The 23,230-nt window shown below is 38.2% G+C and overlaps 1 protein-coding gene across 4 annotated transcripts in view; it reads left to right on the top strand.

Annotated features, from left to right (window-relative positions):
* Positions 1-15,747: 15,747 nt before the first annotated feature.
* ECT2 (epithelial cell transforming 2) overlaps positions 15,748-23,230 on the top strand; it is a 65,028-nt gene continuing 57,545 nt past the window's right edge. Inside the window, exons 1-4 of one of the 4 annotated variants that reach the window (XM_043594886.1) lie at positions 15,748-15,986; positions 19,915-20,066; positions 21,417-21,496; positions 21,601-21,693. In XM_043594886.1, coding sequence (XP_043450821.1) covers positions 19,937-20,066; positions 21,417-21,496; positions 21,601-21,693 — 303 coding nt within the window. In that variant the 5' untranslated portion in view covers positions 15,748-15,986; positions 19,915-19,936. The remainder of the gene's footprint in view (positions 15,987-19,914; positions 20,067-21,416; positions 21,497-21,600; positions 21,694-23,230) is intronic. The other 3 variants (XM_043594887.1, XM_043594888.1, XM_043594889.1) reach the window with 3 other exon arrangements.

The following is a 23,230-nucleotide window of genomic DNA, read 5'->3' as shown; positions in this document are numbered from 1 at the left end:
TCACGATCTCGCGGTCTGTGAGTTCGAGCCCCGCGTCGGGCTCTGGGCTGATGGCTCAGAGCCTGGAGCCTGTTTCCGATTCTGTGTCTCCCTCTCTCTCTGCCCCTCCCCCGTTCATGCTCTGTCTCTCTCTGTCCCAAAAATAAAATTAAAACGTTGAAAAATTAAAAAAAAAAAAACACTCTTGATAAATGCTGGTAATTTCCCACATTGTGAGTTCTACATCTGCAAGCCGGAGGCTATGTATGTCACTATCCTAGTCCCTCTCGTATCTCAGACACCCAGGATGTGCCATAGATTCTGCCATTAGCAGCCCTCGTGGAATGCCTTGGACTCAAAAGAGCATCGTGAGGAAGGAAGTGTGGTGTAGAGTCTGGCTGTGAGGCGCGGAGCTCGCAGTGGCATCAGGGGTGAAGGTTGCTGGTATATCCGTACTTGTTCCCAGAGCACTGGAGACAGCCTGGTGGACGTTCTGGGTATTGCTGCAAGCAGCTTTAGCCTCTGAGAATGATTGGCCTTTTTTTGTTAAAACTAGCTGGAGTGAGCTGGTTCTGTTGTTTGTAATTGAAAGTCCTAATATAATCGTTTATAGAGTCAATTCACAATTATGGTGATTTTTAATACTTTGTAAACCCACCTCAATATATATGAATTCCTGTAGCCAGCGAAGGCAGAGGCTAGCCAGTGGTGGCACATCCATTGGATACAGCGGAATTATAACTCAGATTTATTCTCCCCCTCTTCACCCCTTACCCTGTTCTGTCTATCCACAGGTCCATACCACTGCATTTCCAGATTTAATGAATGCACAAAATAAAAATATATACTGAACCCAATATATATTATTTGCCCATGTTTTCCAGGGAGACAAAATAAATACAATATTGAGGCATCTTTAAGAACTTGTCCAGGCACCTGGGTGGCTCAGTCAGTTGAGCGTCCGACTTCGGCTCAGGTCGTGATCTCACAGTCTGTGGGTTCGAGCCCCGCGTCAGGCTCTGTGCTGACAGCTCAGAGCCTGGAGCCTGTTTCCAATCCTGTGTCTCCCTCTCTCTCTGCCCCTCCCCCAGTCTCACTTTGTCTCACTCTGTCTCTCAAAAATAAATAAATATTAAAAAAAAAAATTAAAAAATAAAAAAGAACTTATGGAATTGCAGAATGGAGTGGTAAAAGGCAGCTAGGGGTATGAGAAAGAGCATTTACATCTGGTCCTAGTTCAGTTGTAGACCGACCATGTGATCTTTGGCCTTTTTGGCCTAGTTTTCTCCTCTGTGAATGGTAGGATTGTGCCAGTAATAATAGCTATTATTTATTGAGCACATGCTTTGATAGTCACTGATTCAAGAGAGATAAATTACTACATCAGGCTAAGAGAGAAGATTGAGAGGTTAAATAACTTACCAAAAGTCACACAGTTAGGCAATGACAGAGCTGGACTGACACAGACATACTGTTACTGAAGCTTTCAGTCTTAACCTTCATTAGGTGATTTCTTGTGTTTCTTTCAGCTATAACTCTCTAAATCAACTTGTATTCTCTTGTAAATCTACATAAACCTGCAAGGAAGGTGGGAGCTGACTTTCACAAACAACACTACACATTTTAATTATTAAGCAGCCTAAGGCAGTGCTAGGTTTCTTGGTAGACTTAATATCCTGGTAACTCCCATTCAAGCTGATGCAGAAAGAGAAAGAGCCATGAGGTTTGGCTGCTGTGGGAGGAAATCCATGATTATTGATAAACGTGTGTTTGGAATGGCACAATGACAGGGCAGAGCCCCTGGGGTGGGGCCTACCCCAGCAGCGAGGGACCAGTAAGCACAGTGGTTGCAAACTGCAGCAGCTTGGGAACAGAATGGAAATCCTTGATGGTTATAGAAGAGCAAAAACAGAACTGGCAACTGCAGCATTGTCACTGACATCATGGCCATCATCATCATCATCACTGGGAACACCTATTGAGTGTTTCTATGTAGCAGGCAGTGTTCTAAGTATTTAAAATATATTATTTCATTTAATCTTTTTTCGGTTAATATATTTCCACTTTTACCAAGGGTAAATGTATATATTTATTATAGCAGTCTCATACAATATAAAGTTTTATCACCACTTTTATAAGTTCATATAGGGTAAATACCTTCTCTTCTCTTTGAAAACAGCTTCTCAAACTGTCTGTGAAAGACCAGGAGTTTTTTCAATCCTTCCCAATGACCATTTTTGCTAAATTATTCTGAGCATGCACTTGATGTCACAGCACTGTTCAATTGCTGTTAAACTTTCTATACGTTTATAAACTGGTTCTAATCTACAGATCACACTTTGAGTAGCACTGTTTTAAAACACCTCAAATGATTGCACCGCATGAAGAAAAACCAGTTGGATAGCCAATCCTGTTGGCGATATAAGATAGCACTGTTCGGGGCGCCTGGGTGGCGAAGTGGGTTAAGCGTCCGACTTCAGCCAGGTCACGATCTTGCGGTCCGTGAGTTCGAGCCCCGCGTCAGGCTCTGGGCTGATGGCTCGGAGCCTGGAGCCTGTTTCCGATTCTGTGTCTCCCTCTCTCTCTGCCCCTCCCCCGTTCATGCTCTGTCTCTCTCTGTCGCAAAAATAAATAAACGTTGGAAAAAAAAAAAATTAAAAAAAAAAAAAAAAAGATAGCACTGTTCAACGCCAGTCACTCCATTCAGGGGCTCTACCAATTTTACTGCCTTGAGAAATAAGGCAAGCTCTACTGTAAATGTACTAAACCTTGTAGAAAATCAACTCCCTGTAGCATGTTACCTGTTACAAAAATTTGCACTTCGAACTTTATATTATCTTCCTACATCTAATCAGTCACCAGCAAGCCTTCAAGTTTTGTTTACTTTGCCTGTCACATTAGTCTTCTTTTTTATTGCCAGCATCCTTCATCATGACTGTAAAATCATGATTCCTAGATTATTAGAAAGGAATCATAGTCCCCTTGCCACCGTTATCTAATTTCTTTTCTTTTTCTCATTTAGAAAAATGAAGTGAGCAGAGATTGATTTTCAGGTGTCTGTTAGCTCTAATATTCCATGATTTACCCCCTACTGTTCTTATTGATTTTGACTCTTCTTTGCCCAAAATACCTTATCCTAGATTTCACATTAGAGTCTTTCCACAGAAAGTAAATATGAAAAGGAAGTATAGCCTGGAGATCAGTAACTAAGATTTGAAGGGTAGAGCTAGGCTCAATATGCTGACAATCCAGAATCTGTAACCTAGGCAAGCTTGCATGGATGGTTTTGGTTGTTTTATTTGGTACTATACCCCTCAAGGTAATTAATATTTCTGTAACCTTAGGAAAGCAACCCCTAAGAGGAATGAGGAATGATAATAAGAATAGTATAGAAATAATGAAAAGCATAAATTTAAATTCAGAGTATTAATACTTTTCTAACTACTTGAAGTATAAAAGTAGTAAGAAGTTTTGTAATCAATATAATTTGTATTTAGTTTGATAAATGTGTATGTAATATTTAAGAAAATCTGATGTATTAGACTTGTGATTTTTAATTATGACATTTCTATTATATGTTTCAGTGTTTCATTAAGTAAATAATCAATGTTTAATTTAATTTGCTTTGTTTTAGTATCTCATGACCCAGGTTTTACAAAGTTGGTTTTACTAAAGAATCCCTTCCTTTTGATAATCTTGTGATAATCAAACACAATTGATTTTTCTTTAGGGACCTAAGATCGTAAGATAGTAAATATATTCATTACAATTCTAACAGATAATGAAATAGACTAGTAGACTAGAAATTCAAGCTTTTCTTTTTATTTTTGTTTTTGAGATTTGCACTATTGTAAAATTTATGGATAGCTGATTTATTTAATTTCTCATTTAAAAATTTCAGATAAATATATGAATTGTGTTTCCTACCTTAAGGTACTCTAAGAGATTCCAGGAAATGGGTCTTTTAATTTATGTTTCTTATTTTCATAGCATGGAAACATATTTGTTCTATCTGGTATGGGGGAGAGTTGGTAAAAGACCTTGAGTGTTCATGGGAAAGTGCTTGGATGTATGCTATTGATAACTAATAGAGAGTCAAGGGTTTGATAAGGAGAATGGCATAATTAGGGCTATTTTGTTTCCCCAACTTTTAAATTATAAAAGTAAACCATGTTCACAATTTTAAAAATCAAGCAATATAGAAGTGCTGTCTAGAGATATCTGCTGTATGTTAACATAACGACTTTTAATTTCATATTGGTGTTCCCAAGAGCAGTGATTTAATGCATATACATTCCTTGGTCAGTCACATTAATGCGAAAAGAAAAGAAAACAAATGAACAATATTTTAATTAGGAAAATAAACCAAGGTAATTTTAAAATATTGATAAACATCTCAACTTGTTATTATACTCTACATACCAGCTCCATTTAATTTTCAAAAAGAGAAGCAGGCAAAATGTTAATGAAAAATTAAAGCAAATTATGCTTAATGAAGGAGAAAATAGCCTAATATTTTAATAGCCTCTGTAAAATAAATTCAACTGTGTGTGAAAGAGAAGGTAAAAATAATGAGAGATAAAGCATTGGGCTTTTTTATCACATCTGTGACAATATCAAGCATCACAACTTTCATGTTAGTGTACATTAGGGAAACATTTTTCTACTTTATACACATTACCATGAAATTACCTATCTACCATGGATGGTTAGGATGTCGTATGGCCTTGTGAACTCCAGTTGTATGAAGAGGAAAGTAGTGGGCTGGAATGGGGATTGTTGAGATAGACCTCAGTGAACTCTGAGCTCTACGAGGGCAAAGACTGCATCAGCTTGTTCATAGTTTTATCCCCAGGGTCCAGCACAGTGCCTGGTGTATAATAAGTACTCATAAATATTTGTCAGATAAATAATAATAGTAATAGCTAGCATTTAGTGAATGCTTTCAATGCACTGTTCTCCACACTAATACTATTTTATGCAATCCTCACAAATGCTCGCAAATGACATCTATTAAGTGCAGGAATTGACAACTTATGGGACATGAGCTCAAAGGCACTAGAATCTAAGAGAAGTTTCTAGTTCACTCACTATACGGCAAAGGTTAAGAACTTTAGGAATCATACAATTCCCTGAATTTTAAGTTTCCTCTGATTTACCTTTGTTGTCCAAAATAGAGAATTTCTTTGCCTGTCTGTGCTCTCTGGTCCTTAGCATCTCACACAGTTTACTTGGTCTCATATGCTTGCTGCAATTTCAGTAGCCTAGTCATCACAGATTTAAAACTTATCTTTGGTTTTCAGCAATTTGACTATGATATGTAAGACTTATTTTGTATTTATCCTAAGTTGGGTTTGCGGATCTTCTGGAAGTAGAAACTTTTCTTGTGGCAAAAGCTATCCATGTCTTTTGACAAATTTGACAAATTTGGGGCCATTGTTTCTTAACAATGGGATTCCAATTACATGTGATATTTTCCCACAGGTTCTTGAAGCTCTCATTTTTTTTTTTTAAGCCAAACTTTTTCTCTCTTGGTGTTACTATTGCATAATTTCTATTAATCTATTTTCAAGTTAATGGACTCTTTCCTCTATCACCTATGTTCTACTGTTAAGTCCATCCAGTTAATTTTGGATTTTAACTATTGTATTTCCCATTCTGGAAAAATTTTGAAAACAGATTCCATTTTGTTCTTTTTAAAAGTATGTTTATCGAGGTATTGTATGCAGTAAAATTCATGAGTTTTGACAAAGGTATACATTTGTGTAGCTATTACCACACTCAAGACGTGAATACTTTACCATCCCCAAAAGGTTTTTTGTGGCTCTGTAGTAAACCTGTCTCCTTACCCTCAGCCTAATCTGTTTTTGGCCTTATCTTTTTCAGAATCCATACAAATGGAATCATAACAACATTTAGCTTTTTGTTTCTGGTTTATTTCACTTAACGTAATTCTTCTAGGAATCATCCTTTTGGTTGCATGGAAATTGCTGAGTACATCCCAAACGTGGGATGTGATGTATCGCTCTCTGTTGATGCATTCACTAATGATATACGTTTGAGTTTTTCCACTTTTTAGCAATTGTGAATAAAATTTCCTCAAGCATTCTTATATATGGGAATGGGATTGCTGAATCTTAAGCAATTGTGTGTTTAATTGCAAGAAACACCCACACTAGCAATGTATGAGAGGTCCTATTTTCTACATCCTCACCAGACTTGATACTATCTCTGTTTAAACACTTTTTAAAAATTTTGTTTATTTTATTTTTATTTTTTGAGAGGGAAAGAGAGAGAGAGAGAGAGAGTGTGCACACACACAAGTGAGAGAAGGGTAGAGGGGCGGGCAGCGGTGGGGGAGAGAATCTCAAGCAGGCTCCACACTTAGCACAGAGACCTATGTGGGGCTCAATCTCACCACCATGAGATCTTGACCTGAGCCAAAATCAAGAGGCAGATGCTTAACTGACTGAGCCACCCAGGCGCCCCAAGAGTTTTCATATTCTAATAGCCATAAAATTGTGAAACTTATCCCATGTCAGCCCAAGCTTTTACTCCTCTGCAGAATCTTTTGATCATGCTTTTTTCCACTGTTCAGAACATTTTTTTGCACTTTCCTCAATATGTATAGTTGTTATTTGCAAAAGAATTGGTTATTTAACAGTTTATTCAGATATAGGAGAAGCAGAAATACTATTCTCATGTTTTTTTTAAAGTTGGAATCATGATCCAAATTAAATCCGTATATTGTGCTTGGTTATATGTCTCTTAAGTCAGATCTATTGATTACCCCTTTGTTGCTCATTTTCTTCTTGCTGTTTATTTGTTGGAGAAACCAGATTTTGTTGCAGAGTGTCTGCAAGTCTAGATCTTGCTGATTGTATCCTTATGGTGTAATTGATCATTTCTCTGGTTCCTGTATTTACTTAAAAAATCAGATTTGGAGATTACTTAGATTCAAATTCAAAAACAATTACCTTTTTTACAAGATAACTTCAAAAATGGGTGTGAATTTCTATTAGGAGTAAATCTCAACTTCTTGTTCTATAAATTAAGGGTCTGATCCTTCAAATTCAGTGGTCAGTGGTTTTCAGATTTTGTGTTTTAGAAAAAACTTAAATTTCTGCAGAATCTTCATGAAGTCAAGTCAGGATCTCTCTTCCCCTTTTCAATTCAGCTTGGCTCTTATCTGTTTTATATATGGGAGTTCATTGTGATGTTTCATTTGAAGAAATATTCAAAAAGTTTGAAAACCTGGGGGGCTCAATTGGTTAAGCTTTCTGATTCTTGCTTTTGGCTCAGGTCATAATCTCATGGTCGTGGGATTAAGCCCTGCATTGGGCTCCGCACTGATCATGGAGCTTGTTTGGGATTCTCTTTCTGCCTCTCTCTCTCTCTCTCTCTCTCTCTCTCTCTCTCTCTCTCTGCTCCTCCCCCACTCACATTCATTCTCAAATAAATAAATTAAGATTTTTTTAAAAACTTGAAAACTTAACTATAGAGAACAAACTGATGATTACCAGAGAGGAGGTGGGGGGGGGGGAGGGTGGGAAAATGGGTGATGGGGATTAAGGAGGGAACTTGTTTTGATGAGCACTGGGGGTTATATGGAAGTGTTGAACCACTCATTGTACAACTGAAACTAATATTACACTGTATGTTAAGTAACTGGAATTTAAATAAAAACTTTTTTAAAAGAAACTTTAAAACAATTGATAAATGACTAAATTTTCATTATAACATGTAGTATTTAAAATTTCTTAGATCTTTCCCTTCTTCCTCCTTTTCATTTTTCATTCCCCATTTCTTCTTTTGCTTATTCTTTCTTTGAAAAAAATGTGAGTACCTATAATGTGGCAGGTAGTGACCTGGTCACTGGAAATATGTCAGGGAACAAAACAGACAAAATGCTCTGCCTTCATGGAACTCACATTCTAGTATGGAGAGACAGAGGATAAACAATGACTGAACTGCAGGTAATAATGGCACTGATGTGGAAATGTTTGGGTTTAGAGCCAACAGCCAAGAAAGAATTCTTGAGATGACTTCAGTGCAAAAAGGTGGTTCTATTAAAGCACAGGGATGGGACCCCTAGGCAGAAAGAGCTACACTGGGGTTCTGACAGGTGACTGATTATATACTTTTTTTTTTTTTTAATTTTTTTTCAACGTTTATTTATTTTTTTGCGACAGAGAGAGACAGAGCATGAACGGGGGAGGGGCAGAGAGAGAGGGAGACACACAGAATCGGAAACAGGCTCCAGGCTCTGAGCCATCAGCCCAGAGCCTGACGCGGGGCTCGAACTCACGGACCGCGAGAACGTGACCTGGCTGAAGTCGGACGCTTAACCGACTGCGCCACCCAGGCGCCCCTGATTATATACTTTCAAGTTAGGAGGAGGTTAGGGACAGAGCAAGTCTCCAAAAAATTTTGGAGGCAAGGTTCCCAGGATCCGAGGGGGCTAGCTATGATTAGGAAAAGTTATTTATTACTGTTTAGTAAAAAACTCAGTCATGAGATCTTTCAGATGTATATCAGTGGGCCAAATGCTTGGAGGATGATTGCTAATGTATATCTTGAGGGGTAGAGATAAAGGAAGTTTCCAAAGGAATTCTTATGTGTTAAGGTAGACTTACAGGATCCCGGAGGTCAGGATAATGTTAAGCTAAGATTGCTTTTTGCCCTTAGCAAAGTGTCATCGTTGAGGCAGTTGAGTTCCTAGAGGAGTGTCATTCTGCCTGTCTCAAGGACTTGCCAGTTGTAAGGAAATTCAATTTTTTCTTTTGCCTTTGTTTCCCAGATCAGGTATGAAATGAAAAAAACAAAAAAAAAAAGTGAGGCAAAGGGGGACCTGGGGTGGCTGTGAAGGGGAGAGGAGTAGGTGACGAATGGGAAGCTATTAAAGTTTTTTGAGCACAGTGACAAGAGCTGACTTCTGTTTTCACAGGAATGCTCTAGTTGCTTTACTGAGAATAGACAGCCAATGTTTAAGGGTGAAAATGGGGAGATGAGTTGGGGGGGCTACTGCAATAGTTCAGGTAAGGGAAGATGTTAGCCTAGAAAAGGGTAATGGGGGAGGGGAGAACAGGTCTGTTCTCGATATATTTTGAAGGTAGAGCTGACAAGATTTGGATTTGTAAAAGTAACACATCTTGTCATTCTTGGTCACAAGCAATAGAAACTAACTATCTTAAAGGATAAAAAGATTTATTTTTTTGCACAATTAATGTGAGGATCAACCTTGGGAAATGGGCAGGAGCTAGTGAGGAGTAGTAGGTGGTAGAAATACTAGCAAAGATTATTGCATCCACAGACTCTGGTTTGCACATTGATGTTGGCTACTGGAATGCGTATGATCTTCACTTCTTTCCATATCTTTAGCACATGCTAAAAAACAAAGTCCTATAAAGATAGCATCTGATTGGCAGAGCTTTACTCAAGGGAAGACTGCAACCCCATTCTTATCTATGGTAACAGAGAAGCATTACCTCTCATTAAACCATATTCCATGAGGGATTCCTCAAAAGGGATGTTGGAGTATTAGGAATGAAGGGTTAAATGCTCAACAGCCAGGAAAACAACAATTGTCCACTAAAACACACTCAAGATAAAATATTTGAGAAGTACCAAAAAAAAAAAAAAAATGGAGGGGTGCTTGGGTGGCTCAGTAAGTTAAGCGTCCGACTTCGACTCAGATCATGATCTCGTGGTTTATGATTTTGAGCCCCACGTCGGGCTCTGTGCTGACAGCTCAGAGCCTGGAGCCTGCTTCAGATTCTGTGTTTCCCTTTCTCTCTGCACCTCCACCATTTGCACTGTCTCTCTCTCAAAAAGTAAATAAAACATAAAAAAAAAAAAAATGGAAAGGAGAGGGAGAAATAATCTCAAATGCTACTGGCCAGATACAGACACTAAAAACATTTATTGCATTTCTTCATAATTAATTCTTTTCTACATATAGGATTTATATATAGTTGCATTATGCACTTAAATATCACTTGCAACCCTATTTCAGGTTTTAAAAAATGTTCCCAATGTACTATTATTATTTCTTACATGTAATTTTTCTCTCATTATTAAACCCACAGTTAATCTGCTTATTGCAAATGGGCATATAATTGAGGTCAAGTCTTCACTATTTTTTTGATGACCTGTGTTCTATTTTCATTTCACCTTAACAATCCCATTTTTTTCCATTCATTTGAACAGCAGCAACAAAAATATTGCTAAGTACGATCAAGGTATTCATATTGTTGTCATAGGAAATACTAGTCTACAAGATAAAGCTGCTGTCAAAACTTAACTGGCAGACAGTATTACTTTAGGATACCTCAGATATTTACAAGTTAGTTGATAGTGTGGAAGAGGTAATTTATGAGTGTCAGTGCATAATAAATGAAAGTGCAGGTTGTAGGAAAACTGAATTTTTGATATGGATAATTGCCTATGTTCATAAACTGTCAAATCTTAACTAAATCAATTCAGTACCATTAACTCTCTCCCACTCATAGCTGGGACCAGCTGTGATGCAAAAATCATTCAATTCTTGGGTAATTTACTCGAATGTCAAAGATGTAAATTATTTTATCCTTGATGTAAATGTATTAATTTTGGAAACATGCCACTTAGTTTTTCCTGAAAAACTGCCATTAAAAATAGGTTAGATGAAAGTAAAAGTAATACAAACTTTCTTTAGTGTCTTTGGAAAAAACATAACTGATATTATAATACAAATGAGCTCATCCATTAATTCATTTACTTGTTATTTCAATAAATATTTAATCGAATGCCTTCTAGGTGTTAGGCACTGTGGTTAATATGGTTCTGATAGTGTGGCTAGTTAGGAGAGACCTTCCAAGGAGTGGTAAAGTGAGCAAATGCTAAAGGATCAGTCAAAGTTGCCTTCTCTAGGTGAAAGGAATACAGATCAGAGGGACTGGTAGAGAGAAGAGCAGGTGCAAAAACTCTTGAGAAGGAAGGCAGGTATAGAACTCAAAGAAAGTGCACATGGTGTAAGATGAAGCTGGAAATGTAAGTAGAGGTCAGTGCTTGCAGGCCCAGTAGGATGGAAGTGTTTTAAGGAGGTGCTCTGATGAGTCTGGATTCAGATAATGTCACCCTGAATGCAGGCAGGAGAATGGATTAAAAGAAGGCAATATGTATTCTTAGAGATCAATTACACCTTTTTCCTGCAACAACTTTAGAGAAGGTACTATATGCCAGGAACTGTTGCTAGGTGCTGAAGATACATAGGTGAAGAAGACCAACAAGGCTCTTATGGAACTGGAAGTATCTTAGGGATAGTGGTACTTTTATAAGTATGATATAAAATATAGATATTAATATTTTAATAAAAAGACAGAGTAGATTAATGAAAATAAAACTTTCGATCTTGATTTTGCCACTAACTAGTTATCTGACCTTGGTAAAGGAATAAAACCTCCAAGATGCTGGCATTGGTAAAAGTCATCTGTAAAATGAAGAATGAGACTAACAAGCTGAAATTTTTTTCCACATCTAGAATTTCACTAATCAAATTACATAATTTGAAATAATGGCCTCATCATATTTGGAAACCTCTTGCTCCATCAAGCAAAGCTAAGTCTCTTTGTCCAAGTGAAACTTTATGTGCTAAATTTGTATAGTCTTGCAAATCTATGTTAAGTGATTTATAACCTAATGATTCATATGAATAAAGCTACAATTCAAATCCTAATTGCTGGCTATTGAGGTATGTAAAATAGCTTCTTCTGGCTCCCAGTGATTATAATTTCTAAAGCTTCTTTTATTGGCAGAGATGATGGGTTAAGAGATGCTGCATTATAACAAACTTGGAAATATGACATTTCCATTGGAAAATGTTATTAGTTCCAAGGAAGGACAGAATTCCAAGGCTATTCATTAAAATTTTTGAAATCAAATCTTAAGAGATAAGTACTTAGAGAGACTGAATCTTTGTATCTCCTGTGCCATTAAATATACCTATGTACTTCAAAAACGCTTTGAGGAAGGGCACCTGGGTGGGTCAGTTGGTTAAGTGTCCAACTCTTGATTTTGGCCCAGGTCATGATCTCATGATTTGTGAAATGGAGTCCTGTGTAGGGCTTTGTATGACAGCACAGAGCCTGCTTGGGATTCTCTCTCTCTCTCTCTCTCTCTCTCTCTCTCCCTCTGCCTCTCTCCTGCTTGTGTGTACACACTTGCACTTGTGTTCTCTCTCTTAAAAATGCTTTGGGGAAGTAAGGATGGTGATAGAAGGAGAAAAACAATTTCATGAAATCTATGTGACATCCTAATGTTAATATTTAGTTACAGTAAAATATTTAATCCTATGATGAAATGTTTAAATTTACTATAAAATAGTATTACTGATTGATGATGTAACATCTCACATTTTATTTATTTTTTATTTGAGAGAGAGAGAGCAGGGGAGAGGGGCAGTGGGAGAGAAACTTAAGCAGGCTCTATGCTCAGCACAGAGCCCAATGCAGGGCTCAATCCCATGACCTTGGGTTTATGACCTGAGCTGAAATCAAGAGTTGGAGCTCAACTAACTGAGCCACCCAGGCGGCCCAACATTTCACACTTTAAAATAAAATCTAGAAGTTGTAATATATTTCATTACAACTTTAGGTAATAAAATCAAAGTCCAGTACAACAAACATTGCCCATTTGTTGCAACAGATTTAATAATTTTCCAGATATACTAGCTCTTATTAGGGAGGGTATGGGGTGGAGAAAGATATCCCATAGCTCAAAAGTAACTTTCCTAACTCTCCATTCTCTGCTGCTCTGAAGAAGCTGAAAGATGGAGGCGGAGGGGAAGGGGATGGAGGAAAGAGGAAATATGAAGAAGAGGGAATTAACTAGAAGGAGGAACAAGTGTGAGATGGGAGTCAAGAGAGTCCAGAGTGTCACCCAGCTTGGAGATGGAGGTGGGAAAGCTGATCCTCCAAAGGAGGAATCTCAGTAGTTCTATCTTTCACATTTCATTTTCTCCATCTCCATAATTTTTACCCCCCCCCCCCACTCTAGAAACTATTTTATTGCTTGAGGGAAAATGTCAACACACTTCAATATATTAAGTACTTAAATTCAGTTAAATTCCTTCAGTATTTTGTATCTTAAAACCTGTTCATTCAGTATCTTGGGAGTTGTGGATGACACATAAGAATTAAAGGTTTATTCTTTCAAGCTACTCCTCATTTTCATTTATCTTTCTACCCCATACAAACAGAGGTTGATATATAATTATTATAACTGTATTTCCAGTGAAGGGGCCTAGAGAGAGAGGCTAACATTTAACACAAAGAATCTTACCTAGGACCTGTCTTGGAAGGGGACAAAGGCCTGGCCAAGGGTAATAGCAAGAGAGCCATGTCTTCCAGACAAGAGGAGACAGCTCGAGCACAGCAGGACAGCAGGGTTTCTTTAAAGGAGAAAAGGAAGACTAGATTTGGTGTAGAAGAAAGATTGTCCTCCTTCTGCTAGAAAAGAAAGCACTGGAGGTCTTGGCTGCTTCAAGCTTGGAGCTTCGTTGGGGAGGGGTTAGTTTGTGGCTAGGGTAGCGTGGGGCAAAGGGAAGCATAGGTGCCATTGCTGCGGTGGTCAGGGGTGAGAAGGCAGTGTAATGAACATCAGTCCCATCAGGCAATTACAGGGCTTAGCTGACACAAGAGCAGTAGTAAAAGTCATAGTAATATTAACAGCTAACATGTATTAGATGTTTACCATATACCAGCATTTTTTAAAAAAAAATTTTATTAATTTAATTTTTTTTTTTTTACTGTTTATTTATTTTTGAGAGACAGAGACAGCATGAGCAGGAGAGGGGCAGAGAAAGGGAGACATAGAATCTGAAGCAGGCTCCAGGCTCTGAGCTGTCAGCACAGAACCTGACGAGGGGCTCCAACTCACGAACTGCGAGATCATGACCTGAGCCGAAGTTGGACGCCCAACCGACTAAGCCACCCAGGCACCCCCAGAATATGTTTTAATTACCTATATTAATATATATTAAACATACAGAATATGTTTCAATATATGTTAACTCTTTCACAACAGTACTATGAAGTACTATTAAACCCTTTTATAGAAGGTAAAACTGAGGCACAGAGAAGTTAAATAACTTGCTTGAGGCTATACGGATAGGAAATGTAAAAGGAGGTCACATGGTTATGAAATGGAAGAAGACTATTGCCTGTTCGTTAGTCAAACTGCCATATATCCTAAAAGCAATCAAGCATAGCTTTTGCTAGGCTAGCATACATTTCGTGTGCTGATACCACATAGTTAGTCATTAGATTTGGGTGCAAAACTAGTTTAACATAGACCAGTGCACAGAGGAAATAGGCTGCTTCCTTCGCTGGCTTAATATATTTCAGTGATGAGAATTTTTGGAATGCTGGGCACACCCCGGTTTCAGTATGCAAAAGCACATTCCAAAGTGAAATTTCAATTACTATTTTTTTTTTTCCGTTTGCCTTGACAGTTATCACAGCATTGTAATGAAGGGCAGACTGCAAATATTCTTCATTTATAAAGAAGGAAATCAATGATTACCAGATTGTGTCACTTTTTAGATTACATTATGAAATTTTCAGGTGTTCTAAGTTGGCCTGACAAAATCAGGAAAACTTGTAAATTCTCACCTGTGTGTGAGGTTCGGAAGTATTCCATTCCAAAATACAAGTTTTCCTTCTCTTACTGGAATTTAAGATTTGGGCAAAGGATTCCCCTCCTTTCCTTAAATCAGAGATTAGGTGGGAACCCTGGGTGGGGGATAATTTTTTTAAAGAGATAATATTATAGGGTATTATATTTAGAAGTTGAAGAAAATAAAAGATTGTTTTTACAATAGCAGGACAAATGATAAAATCTTGGCTAGACTTCAGAGGAAAGAAAAGATCTCACGGTGACGGGAGGAGGCAGCAGGAAGCTGCTCACGCTGGCTCCAGGAGATTCTAGAATCTCCCTAAGTATTTTTACATTTGTTCAAATACAAGCTTATGTTTAAAAAAAAAAAAAAAAAGTCCGAGAAACACTAAGAATTTATTCCAGTCACCCGTTAAATTTGCCAGACCAGAGAAGTGCCTACATACATCAGAATTTATTTATTTATTTATGCTTAAAAAAAACCTTTAATGTTTATTTATTATTTTGAGAGACACAGACTGTGAGCAGGGTAGGGGCAGAGAGAGGGAGGGAGACACGAAATCCAAAACGGGCTCAAGCCAGTTGTGGGGCTTGAACTCACGGAGCACCAGACCATGACCAGAGCCAAACTCTGATGCTTAACTGACTGAGCCACCCAGGCGCCCATACATCAGAATTTAAATAACTGGCTGCTGATTTGAAGTCTACCTGGAGAGTCCCCGAATTCCTAAGTCCTGGCTCTGTCACTCCAACAGAACTACCAAAGTGAAAACACTTTTAGCCAACTTTAAATAACATTCCTAAAGCAGAAAGCATACAGGCAGGAAAATCAGCTCCAGGGGCTGTGCCCGTAGGGGCACAGATTTAAAGGATTTAGTGACAGTTAGTAATAAAGTTGGCAGGGGAGAAAAATCCACTCAAACTTGACTCAGGAAATGGGATGATTACTGAGTAAACAAGCGGTAGCCACAGACACACCTGCCACTCCCAGAGAAGCCCAAGAGCTACCACTTCCACCTTCCGGCCACATCCGGGCACTTCTCCTACAACCCGTCCTCCCCCGCCCCCCCCGACGTTCGGACGTCTGAGCCGTTGGGTTTATTTGAAACACACGCAGAACCAATCAATCGGCGTCTGAGGCGAGGTGGGCGGGGAGCAGCGGCCAATCACCGCCCCTCTGGAGACCCCAGCCTATGGGATGGAGGTTGACATCACGCGCCAATCGGCATGGCTTTTAGAGAAAGCGGCTCACTTTTTGAATTGTTTGTTGCTGACACCGGCGAGGAATGGCGGTAACAGTGAGGGGAATCGGTGCTTGAAAAGGTGGACTTTCAAGGCGATTTTTGAGAGTGGTGAGGACTTTGTGGGTGTGGGTAGGGGAAGTGGGAGTGGGCCAACCTTCCCGGAGCAGTGGACCCCTTCTCTAGTCCGACTGCCCCGCCCCGATGACCGCGAATTCCGGAGCATCCCTGCCCAGGCTTCCTGGCTCTGGAAACCCCCCCACCGCACTCCCGACAGCTGGGCCGTGACGCGCAGTGGGATCCCGAAGTCCCCCAGGTTGCTGGGCATCTTCACCCGCTCACCTGGTTAGATATTTCTTCCGGAAGAATGTCTGGGTGAAGGGAGGGAGTTGGGAAGAGTGCTCTCGACTAGCCGCATTGTCCTCTGCGGCTCTGGCGGCCGGCAGCTGCAGTCTTTGTGGGCTTATCTCAGAGTGTTTAGTGGTTTCACTCTTAAGATTCTTCTTGGTGTCTTCTCTGTAGGAAGCTTAGTTTTTAGTTTTTAAAACGCCAGCTTATTCCGGCCTCTCCCCAACCCCTCCGCGTGCGCCTTCCTCCCCGGTACAGATTTGTTTGGCTTGGTGGTTAAAAGTGCAGCCTCTGGAATCAGCCGGGGTTTGAATCCCTGTTTTAATGACTTGGGTGGTTACTTAACCTCTCTTTTCTAGGCTTCTTTATGAGATGGAGACAATAATAGTACCTGCCTCTTAGGATTGTTTCAAAGATTAGATAAATACAAGTAAAAGACTTAGAACAATATCTGCCACATATTAAACATTAAATCGATATTAACCAAAATTTTTATGTTAACACTAATGTTATTATTGTCAGTAATAACAACCATCATACCCACTATTGTATTTAGCTCCTCTGAAAGATGATTGCTTTAAAAAAAAAAAAGTAAAAGGAAACCTAAAGTGAGTATTTAAGTGACAGGTTTTCTGTTTGGGATGAAAAGAGGCATGTTTTGCTGTTATTTAGTCAAAAACTGCTTGAGTATGTTCTTGGAATGAGAAATAAGCTTAGTATAGTTTATGAACACTGATCCTCTTGTCTTTATTTAAAAAGTTTACAGGGTGCCCTTGGTGGCTCAATCCATTGTCTGACCTCAGTTCAGATTATGATCTTGTAGTTTGTGAGTTTGAGTCCCCAGCCCTGTGTTGGGCTCTGTGCTGACAGTTAAGAGCCTGGAGCCTGCTTAGGATTCCGTGTCTCCCTCTTCTCTCCCTCTCCCATTCGTACTCTAATCTCTCTCTCTCAAAAATAAATAAACATTAAAAAAAATTTTTTTCTAAAAGCTTGCAGAATACGTGAATATGAAAATGTAATTAGTGCATTTCCATTTGTAATCAGAGTGTTGGATATTGTCATCAACTTTCCATGCGGCTCTTTTTTTCCCTAAAATTTGAAGCTATTTCAGCAATAAATTGATCACATATAGTATTATCAGAGACAATTTTAATTTTTAATTACCTATTTTGATGATATTTAAACAGGCAAAGGAGAGGAGTGCCTGGGTGGCTTAGTTGGTTGAGCCTCCCACTCTTTTTTTTTAAGTTTATTTACTTATGGGTAAGAGAGAGGGAGAGAGAGCACAAGCTGGGGAGGGGCAGAGATTGAGAGGGAGACACAGAATCTAAAGCAGGCTCCGAGTTGTCAGCACAGAGCCTCACCGAGGGGCTTGAGCTCACCAACCCTGAGATCATGACCTGAACCAAAGTCAGACACTTAGGTGTCCCAAGCCTCCCATTCTTGATGTTGGCTCAGATCATGATCCCAGGGTCATGGGATCGAGCCCTGTGTCCAGCTCCATGGTGAGTGTGGAGCCTGCTTGACTATTAAGAATCTCCCTCCTCCATTCGTTAAAGTATGTTAGTTCATCTCTCGACTTTTAAGTTTCTTTTAAGAGAACTTTGAATGAAAGCCTTTTCTTTTTCACTGGTAACAATTACATGTAAGAGACTTAACCAACAAAAAAAATAAGGGCTGGATAGAATATGTTGTTGATTCTAAATACTCTTATTAGCAACTATTGGAACATTCCTTTGGAGATCCTTAGAATAATGATTGATATAGATGTATGGGAAGACAATAAAAAATGTCTACATTGTGAATATTAGGAAGGTTAGCAATTGTTGCTCATTTTAAGATGTCATCTATTAAGTTTTCATGACAACTAAATTTGATTTTCTTTCACCGATTTGAAAACTGAGTGCAGAGTTAGATGGGAACCTGAGTCGCCTGGCTTTGAAGTGCTCACCTAACAATGATGCTGAGGTCTGTGGTTATCGTTAGTGTGCATATCTTCACTTCCGGATGTATCACCATCCAGAAATGATGCTAATGATACCGTACTGTTTCTCCACAGCATATAGTTTACTTAAACTATTACTTTGATAAAAACCAGGTGGATGATATTTGTATATTTTATTAATCTAAAAAAAGTAGGGAAGTATAAAATAGATCAGACATGTACCTCCAGATAAAGATAGGACCTTCTCTTTATATTTGTCCAATATTCTGGAAATTAACTTAAAGATAATAATAAACTTACATAACAACCTTTGATTTGAATTGATGAAAATTCACTTAACTTTTCTTTATTCCCTGCTTGCCTAACTTTTCAACTCTTAAGTCCTGGAAGTCTAAAAAAAAAAAGATTTTCTTTTTTTTTTTTTTTTTTTTTTTTTTTTTAATTTTTTTTCAACGTTTTTATTTATTTTTGGGACAGAGACAGACAGAGCATGAACGGGGGAGGGGCAGAGAGAGAGGGAGACACAGAATCGGAAACAGGCTCCAGGCTCCAAGCCATCAGCCCAGAGCCTGACTCGGGGCTCGAACTCAGGGACCGCGAGATCGTGACCTGGCTGAAGTCGGACGCTTAGCCGACTGCGCCACCCAGGCGCCCCAAAAAGATTTTCTTTCATTGTCCACAGTCCTAGTGACACTAATCCCTGCATAATTATCTTGTTAAATCTTTTAAAGGAGAGATAACTGTAAAGTAATAAGAAAATACAGATAAGCGGGCAATCCACTTATACATGAGATATACAGAGAATGAGTCAAGAGCAGTGGGTTGGGGGTTGAAAGATGTGCTAGGTAGAGAATTGAGCACTATTAAATGTAAGTGGGTATGGAGTAAATTGTGACCTGTGTTTAAAAAGTGTTGAGAAATACACTGTGGCTGGAGCATACAGTATATGTGGAATGTGGGAATTGAACAGGAGATGAGGTTGAATAGGTAGGCTAGGACCAATTTTAAACCTGATGGTGAATTTGGACTTGGCCTTATCAGGAGGAGTGCCCATGGAAGTTCTTAAGCAGGGAGGTGATATGGTCACTTTTGTTTTTAGGACTGTACCCCAGGAAACCATGTGGAGAGTGACCTGAAGAAACCGATGATAAAGTTGTTTGGGGCTGTTGTATTTGACCATTGTGGCATTGAGCACAGAGAAGACGGACTGGGTCTCAGCTCTTTTTTTCCTACAATTTGATGCTGCTCTGGCAATAAAATGATAATCAGAGATACTTCCTATGAGGTTCCAGAGTACTTGAGTTGGGATTGATAGGGATTTGGGGGAGGACAAAGAACGTAGAGGAAAGAGTAAGGATAGATCTAGTTTTTGACCGGGATTATTTGAGAGATGGTAATAATATAATGAACATAGGAAGAGGAATAGGTTGGTTGAGGGCAAAGGTGTGGGGGAGGGAGACAGAATATTTATGACTACCTTCTGAATTTTCATTATATGTCAGATAATGTTTTGAGTACTTTTCATACATTGTTATTTTTACTATATTCCTATGAGTCATGCATTAGTATCTTTATTTTACAGAAGAAGAAACTGAGGCTCAGAGAACTTGAATGACTTTTCTTTGGTTCAGTATTAAGAAAAATGAGTAATGCTACTTTTTATAGATTCTAGATATAAAAGTAGAGCCTCTAATGCTTGTTTTTGCCCAATGATCATGTATTTTTATTCAAACTCTATTTTTTCAGTCATCGTAGAAGAGTACAAACAATGGCTGACAGTAGTGTATTAACATCCACTATTGAAAGGACAAGCTTGGCAGACTCCTCTATTTTTGATTCTAAAGTTACTGAAATTTCCAAGGAAAATGTACTTATTGGATCTGCTTCATATGTTGAAGGTAAACCTGTTAATCAGCTTTAAAACACCAAATCACTATTTTAATCCTAAGCTTACTAACTAGGGACTTAGGATTTAAGTGTAATACTAACTGTTAAGGTAAAGTACAGGTATTCAGTAAATATTTGTTGACAGAATCTCTTTATACTGTGTAGATTTTTTTGTTTTTATTTTAATTCCATGTTAGTTAACATACAGTGTTAATATTATTTTAAGGTATACAATATAGTAATTCAGCACTTCCATACATTACCCTCTGCTCATAACCTATTTAACCCATCCCTCCCACCCCCTCCCCTTGGGTAACCATCAGTTTATTCTCTATAATTAAGAGTGTCTTGCTTTGTCTATTGTCTCTTATTTTTTCCCTCTGCTTGTTTGTTTTGTTTCTTAAATTCCACATGTGAGTGAAATCATATGGTATTTGTCTTTCTCTGACTTATTTCTCTAAGCATAATACTCTAGCTCCATCCATATTATTGCAAATGGGAAGATTTCATTCTTTTTTTTATGGCTGAATAATATTCTATTGTATTTATATATACCATATCTTTATTCATTCATCAATTGGTGGATACTTGGCTTCCATAATTTGGCTATTGTAGATAATCCTGCTATACATATAGGGGTGCATGTATCACTTTGAATTAGTGTTCCTGTATTCTTTGGGTAAATACCTAGTAGTGTGATTGCTGTATCACGAGGTAGGTCTATTTTTAACTTTTGAGGGACCTGCATACTGTTTTTCAGAGTGGCTGCGCCAGTTTGCATTCCCACCAGCAGTGCACAGGGTTTCTTTTTCTCCACATCCTCACCAACACTGTTGTTTCTTGTTTTGTCGACTTTAGCCATTTATATATGCTGTGTAGATTTTTGGTTATTGTTTGGATTAATGCTTCCCAACTTTGAAGGAGAAAGCATCTTATTGTTCAATATTGCTTTTTTCTGTATGGGAGGGCAATGTAGCTGCAACACTGTTGGTTAGAATTTATTCAGTTATGACCGGTCAGGCGAAGAGCCACTTCTTCACTTAACCGTTTTATAAATGGGTCTGTCCTGAAGCAGCATCCACTGTTGAAGAGGATGGCTGTGCAAGATAGTGAATGCTTTTTTTTGATTAGGAGGGGTGCTGATGTTTGTATCTACTACAGTGTGTTTTCTCTTTCTCTAAAGTGATAGATGGCCAAATTTGTAAAAATAAACTAGGAGTTAAGTCATTTTGATCTGAGAGAATATTATGATCTCCTCAAAGATGGAAAACATGCCAGATATAGCCAAAAAGAGATTAAGGAACTGCTAATTTTGATGTTGTTACCTGATAAACATATTTAAACATTTTTGATTTTAATAGAAGAAATGCCTCAAATTGAAACGAGAATGATATTGGTTCAAGAAGCTGGAAAACAAGAAGAACTTATACAGGCTTTAAAGGTATGGAGTTTTAGCTTTTTTTAAAAAAAGGTAATTTTTCTTCCATCAGCGTTTAAATAATTTTATAGTTTTCTTAATCTTATACTTAAGTCTCTTTTCCACAGACTATTAAAATAATGGAAGTCCCTGTTATAAAGATAAGAGAAAGTTGTCCTGGAAAATCGGATGAAAAATTAATAAAAAGTGTTGTTAATATGGTAGGTCAAGCATTTCATTGCATGTGGCATGCTGCACTACTCTTGATTGTGTTCTTATATTCCACTTAATGGTGATTGGACCTAAATTAGGCACAAGGTATATTTTGTGCACTTCGAAGCTAGAGGAATAGAAACTTTTATATTTATTTTTAAAATTTGGATATTTCTGAAACCCCAAACTATAGTATGTTTCATAAGTAGCAAAATCCTTACTACTTTGTTCTTGTTAAATTTAAAAGTCACATCATATGTATCTAGAAAGATCTGATGTTTTTCTTTCTTTAAACCCTTTGGCTTCTTTTTTTTTTTTTTTTTCCATTAATTTTATGTTTACTCAAAATTCTTGCTTTATTTCCAAATTATAAATCATAATAAATGACAGTCATCAGGGAATTTGTCCCAGCATATGAAATATATCTAATTCTGTATTAGCAGTTATATTAGTTTGTGAGGGCTGTGGTAACAAAATACTGAGACTGGGTGGTTTAAGCCACAGAAATGAAATGTATTTTCTCAAAGTTCTGGAGGCTAGAAGGCTAAGATCAAGATGTTGGCATCTTGATCTCTCTTGAGATCTCTTTCCTTGGCTTGCAGATGGCTGCTGCTTTTTTACTGTGTCTTTCTTTACATGTCCTTTCTGTGCATGCACATCCCTGATACCTCCTGTATGTCCAAGTTTCCTCTTCTTAAAGTACACCAATTAGACTGGATTAGAGCCCACCTACGTGATCTCATTTAATCTTAACTACCTCTTAAAAGGCCCTATCCAAATATAGTCTCATTTTGAGGTATGGGGTTTAGGGTGTCAGTGGTTTAGGGCATCTTGAGGATACACAATTCAGTTCATCACATCAGCCTAGCAATAAAACCCAAACAATTTACTGACCTTTCAGAATTTTCTTTTAAATGGTTCTGTTCTTTTGGGGCGCCTGGGTGGCTCAGTCAGTTAAGCGTCATGATCTCACAGTTCGTGAGTTCGAGCCCTGTGTCGGGCTCTGTGCTAACAGCTTGGAGCCTGGAGCCTGCTTCGGATTCTGTGTCGCCCTCTGTTTCTGCTCCTCCCCCACTCGTGCTCTGTCTGTCTCTCTCTCTCCTTCAAAAATAAATAAAAACATTGAAAAAGAATTTATAAAAAAATAAATGGTTCTGTTCTTTTTGCACAGGAGCCATGCAGGTACTTAAATACCTTCATTCTTTTTTGTAAATGCACATTATAAAATTTTATGCTAAATGGTAACTTGCCTTTTTATATCCTACATTTGCTGTGTGGCAACTGCCAACATATTTCATATCTTTCTATTTCGCTCATATATACTGAAATGATTAAGTTAATCTGCACCCTTTTTGTAGATTAAAAAAAATTTTTTTTAATGTTTATTTATTTATTTATTTATTTATTTTTTTTTTAAATTTTTTTTTTCAACGTTTATTTATTTTTGGGACAGAGAGAGACAGAGCATGAACGGGGGAAGGGCAGAGAGAGAGGGAGACACAGAATCGGAAACAGGCTCCAGGCTCTGAGCCATCAGCCCAGAGC

The sequence above is a fragment of the Prionailurus bengalensis genome, chromosome C2 (assembly GCF_016509475.1).
Source record: "Prionailurus bengalensis isolate Pbe53 chromosome C2, Fcat_Pben_1.1_paternal_pri, whole genome shotgun sequence".
NCBI classification, from domain to species: domain Eukaryota; kingdom Metazoa; phylum Chordata; class Mammalia; order Carnivora; family Felidae; genus Prionailurus; species Prionailurus bengalensis.
The sequence above is the reverse complement of the archived record's forward strand: the minus strand, read 5'-3'. Positions and strand labels throughout refer to the sequence as shown.